Source organism: Montipora foliosa, chromosome 2 (genome assembly GCF_036669935.1).
Source record: "Montipora foliosa isolate CH-2021 chromosome 2, ASM3666993v2, whole genome shotgun sequence".
NCBI classification, from domain to species: domain Eukaryota; kingdom Metazoa; phylum Cnidaria; class Anthozoa; order Scleractinia; family Acroporidae; genus Montipora; species Montipora foliosa.
The window spans coordinates 11,226,896-11,231,895 of record NC_090870.1 but is presented as its reverse complement, the minus strand read 5'-3'; the positions used below and the strand labels follow the sequence as shown (position 1 = coordinate 11,231,895).

The following is a 5,000-nucleotide window of genomic DNA, read 5'->3' as shown; positions in this document are numbered from 1 at the left end:
TTAAGGAGAAGAAGCTAAGCTGACTTATCAAACATGTATACAAAATTAATATATTTTCCTTGCGCAATGGAGTAGGGATGGCGCAGTGGTGAGAACACTTGACTCCCACCAATGTGGCCCGGGTTCAACTCCCATATTTGGTGTCACGTGTGGGTTCAGTTTGTTGGTTCTGTACACTGCTCCAAGAGGTTTTTTTCTGGGTACTCCAATCTCCCCATCTCCTGAAAAACCAACAGTTGACTTGATAAGAGTTATTTTGGTTTGATTTCTCAGTGTCCCAAATTAATTCCACAGTGCTAAATACACTTGACACTTGAAAATAAAGTTCATAATTATTATTATTATTATTATTATTATTAATATACTAAATTATGCCACCAAGGTAAGCTATGTCTCTCTTTTATTACCAGGCTCCTGGAGGCCATGAAATGGCTGTGGACTTCTGGGAACTGGTTGGAGAATCCCCCGCTGGTGGATTGGATAACTTGGTGAATGAGGTTGGTTAATTAATGAAACAGTTATGTAAGAATTACGTTGACCAGCCAGACAAGGAACTAGCTTTATTTTTTTAGTATTAGGGTCAAAATCAGAATAGCAAGCTTAACTATTTTAGTCAAACATTCATCTAAGAGGATCAATGAATTAATAAAAAAAGTCAATTACTGTGTGCAAAATGTTTTAACAGAGCTCGAAATAGCAACTCACTGGTCGCCAATGCGAGCAAAAATTGAGTGCTGGCGACTAGATTTTCAGAACTGGTCACCAGCTGGCGAATCACGTTTTGTGTGATAACCCAGGATAAACAGTAGACAACTTCTGTATTTGAATCTTTATATTATGAAATCATTCGCAACTGGTATGTAGAACACGACTCACCTTTCTTCTCCCACTAAAATAATTTCTAAATACCCATTTCCTTTGTTCCAAAATGTAAAGTAACTAATTTTATGCACTGGATAATCTTCCACATACTGTGTTAGCAGTGGTATGTTAAAAGTTGCTGGGAGCTGAGCTATATATTTTGGTGACTCCTTTAAATGAAGTGAGATCAGCCCACTGCCCACTGCTGACGGGATTGCTGTCTGTCTAATTCACTCAGTAATTTAATGTGTGCAAACTGTAACCCACACAACAGGAATTCTTTTGTTTCTGCTCACCAGGAATCCGCCATTGACACTCAACTTGACAACAGGCACATAATGCTCAGAGGTGATACGGTAAGACAACATCTTGGCTTTCAATTCTATAGCTCGAGATGGTAAATGTCAACCAGTTACTAAGGTACAGTTTGGTCATTGTAAAAGTGAAATTTAATAACAAAAGTATGCTATACTTTGATAGCGGTTTCAGTCCTTCAATTTCTACGGTGAAGTTTTCTTCATTATTTTCTCGCCTAGAGTTAGGTCATAAGGTACTTACTCCAAAAATGCAAAAAAAAATGGGGGTCACCGACTTTGTTTTGGAGAAAATGGCAGTGGAAAACTGCCTTAATTTCGAGAAATTGGTCATATTAGAGAGATGTAGCCTCATCTGCTCATCCATCGAAAATCATAAAAATAAACTGTTAGAGTGAAGGTTTCCGTGCATAGGTTTTTATAGCCTGCAGTGCAGGCGTATTTTGGGCGCGCGAGTGCACATTTTCGTATTAGGCCACCTTCTCAGGACTACAGTCACACACGGACGATCTATGTCATACATTAGAAATGGTGCGAACACTAAACAGCCTTTAAAACAGCCCTACATTAGGAGGAATAAAACAAGCTTGGTTCTCCATAGTTCACTTTTGTCACTTCACTAAGAGTGCTACCATTCCAACATTTTATTTTAGGTGTCAAGAATCCTAAGAATGCGCTCCACAGTAACGCAGTGGTAATTTTATTTTTATTGTTGTCATTAGGGAAGTTGTCAAAACTACTACACTCAAACAGGACCCACCAAACCACAAAATAGATGGTGGTGTCTGCCTGCACCCCCCTTGCTTAACGTCAAAAGATGGTGTCTATATTGCATAGCCACCCCTCTATCCAGCAGTAAAAAATTACAGTGAGTTTCAAACCTCACTTAATTTCGTGTTTGTCTAGTAATGCTGACTCTTGCTAGCTGAATATTCCTCTGTCAACTCAAATTTAAAAGCCAATAAAATGTTGTCGGTAATATTATTAATGTTCATGTGATAAGTTCGAAGATAGGTGATGTCTTTGAGAACCCCCCTACCCCAAAGGTGGGTCCTGTTTGAGTATAGTAGTTTTGAACAGTTCCCTTATTTTAGGCCTGGACTCCTCTGTTCTTGTCAACTCACTTTACATGTATTTAATCTTTCTCTTTCCAGCTTTAGAGATCATTATTTCAACCGTGGTTATGTTGAGGTAATGTGTTTCTGAAACACTTCTAAGCTAGTAATGTGAACAAACTTGCTTTGCGAAGGATAGGTGGGTGGGTGGATAGGTAGACGTTATTTGAATATGATAAGTATTAAAGCTCTGAACCTTGTGGGGTTATTTGTGGCTTAATAATAATTGATATAAACAAAATAACATACTTAAATATGAAAATACAGGCAAACTTAGTTAAGATTATTACAGTTGTCACATGTATATACATGTAAGATCCTTGGATCTAGCGACACAAGTCAACACGCATGTCTGATTAAAATAGTATTTATTAAGATCATTAGGATTAGCTAAGGGTGGTTTTTATTATTTTCTGCTTAAGGGTATTATATCTTAAGTTATGTGAACAAGGTTGCTATGTTTATTCATCATTGCCAACGAGTCAGGCCTTCTGAAGACAGAAGGCCTGGCGAGGCGGCAGCTTATAGAGCCGCGAGAAGATTTTTAGGCGGACGAAATCTCAGAAGCGCTTCAAATTTAATTGTAATGTAGACCAAAAGCTGTAATGTAGACCAAAGCGATGAAATGTTGACCGTAGCGATAACCAATGAGAGTGCCGCACGAGTACGCCGCGTGATGTTTGCAGCCGCCAGATCACGCAAGCTTGGCTCGTTGGCACTTTAGCGACAGCTATAACTAGTATTATTTCAAAATACTGCACCTCCATGAGCTATCGAGTTTTCATGAAACAAGACAGTGTAAAAGTGCACTATCGGTAATGAGTCACATGCCTGGATTGTCCTGATATTGAATGGGGTACACTTACTTGCTAAAAATGAGTCTTTTTAAATCTTCTTTTTTTATAATTCTTTGTAGATGTTGAATCGTTTTTAACAAGGTTCCAAGCTTTAGGTGTTAGAGTAACTGTCATCTACATAGGAGCCGGTTCTTTATTCATATAAATGTTGTCTTTTTGTAATTCCCATGCCGTCAGGTTACTCCCCCAACTATGGTTCAAACGCAAGTTGAAGGAGGTTCTACGCTCTTTGAATTTAGCTACTTTGGTGAAAAGGTAAGTTCAAGGTTTCCTTCAATCTGGCATTACTTGCTACAACAGTGTTGTTTCTACCCCCTTGTGCCTGTACATTGCAAGTTACAAGCTGCAACTGGTTGGCATCAGTTTGTAAAAAAAAATCTTTAATATTTACACTATTGATGTGTCATTGCTTACAATTTCATAAATAGTGAAAACTCAGTAAGGCATGTTTAATTTTTTCGGAAAAATATGGTTGGAATATATTTTAGACATGTACTGTAAGTGATGGAAACATTTTGGTCAGGCATGCACTTTCCAATAGTCAAATTTTCCCTTTTTTGGCAAATATGGACAAACTCACTCAGTTATCCACTGTAACCCATTGACTTCTGGTGGTTCCCCATTGATGAGTAAAATCGTCTGACAATTAGACAGAGTGAAATACTCAGTATGGCCGGATTAGGCTGGTTTAGGGGTGAAAGGGTTAACGCCGAGACAAGTTGTAGGTTAATATAGTCTAATATTGACACAACATGCTACATATTATTGGTTTTGTTTAGGCATATTTGACACAGTCATCCCAACTTTACCTGGAAACAGTTATACCATCCCTTGGTGATGTATTCTGTATAGCACAGTCATATAGAGCGGAGCAGTCACGCACAAGAAGGCATCTGTCAGAGTAAGATAGTTTCAATTTAACCTTTTGCCCCATATAACAGTTGCATTTGCAGGTACCACTGATTAAGAAAATCCCCTTAATTTCCAAGTTACTTTGTTTTCACCAGACAATATGAATACACAAGTTGTCACTAATGATTAAGATTAAAAAGTATTACTTCTCTAGATACAACGTTTTTGAAACGTCAGTTTGATAAAAGTCATTAAATATATAATTTGTAAAATCCTTGGTGGTTTGATCATTATTTTCCAGTGATGATATTTTTGGGAAAGGAAGGAATTTAAGCATAAAGTAGAATTTCAGTGCCTTTAAATGTCAAAGTTTTCTTGTGGAGTGAGGACATGGGACCCCCAGGCTTTTGTACATTATATGTACTCATATTGCAAGGGTCATGGCACAGAGCAAACTGCAGATAAAGCCAAAGTCAGAGTATATCCCTGGGAACTACCAGTATGTGCCCTACTATTTGCGAATGTTGTGCGAGTTGTTCTTTCAATTGATGCCTCGCATAATTTTAGAAACAAGGTGGTGTAGGGCCCCTATATGGTTGCAGATTTGAATATTTTAACTATTTGCAACATTCTTGCCTCAGTTGCTGTACCTAACATTTTAGACAGGTGGGATTTCCCCTTAAGTTGTGCAGCCCCCCAATGAAGTGGGTGGTTTCCTCACAAGTTGGGCTTCCTGTGCATTTCATTGAATTGCCTAGTGAAAATTTAATTAAACTAGAGTACTTTTCAGTGGGGTAGTTTCAATTTCCTTATGTCTTATAAAAAGTTAACATCATTCGTTTTTAAAGACCGCAAGTGTCTGTCTGACCAGAGTTGAACCCACAACCTGACTGATGCAATATAGTCTGATGCTTTAGCAATTGATTCAACAGGGGTTTAATTATAACAGTCAGTGCACCTTACTAGCCCACCCTAGTCCCTAAATTACAGAGAATCCTGCT

General features: G+C 38.1%; 1 protein-coding gene across 2 annotated transcripts in view; it reads left to right on the top strand.

Moving 5' to 3' along the window:
* Window positions 1-5,000, top strand: part of LOC137992419 (asparagine--tRNA ligase, cytoplasmic-like) — a 31,604-nt gene that overhangs the window by 12,481 nt on the left and 14,123 nt on the right. For both annotated transcript variants that reach the window (XM_068837759.1, XM_068837758.1), the window contains 6 exons: window positions 411-497; window positions 1,161-1,217; window positions 1,829-1,869; window positions 2,330-2,366; window positions 3,325-3,402; window positions 3,927-4,048. In XM_068837759.1, the coding sequence (XP_068693860.1) occupies window positions 411-497; window positions 1,161-1,217; window positions 1,829-1,869; window positions 2,330-2,366; window positions 3,325-3,402; window positions 3,927-4,048 (422 nt within the window). The remainder of the gene's footprint in view (window positions 1-410; window positions 498-1,160; window positions 1,218-1,828; window positions 1,870-2,329; window positions 2,367-3,324; window positions 3,403-3,926; window positions 4,049-5,000) is intronic.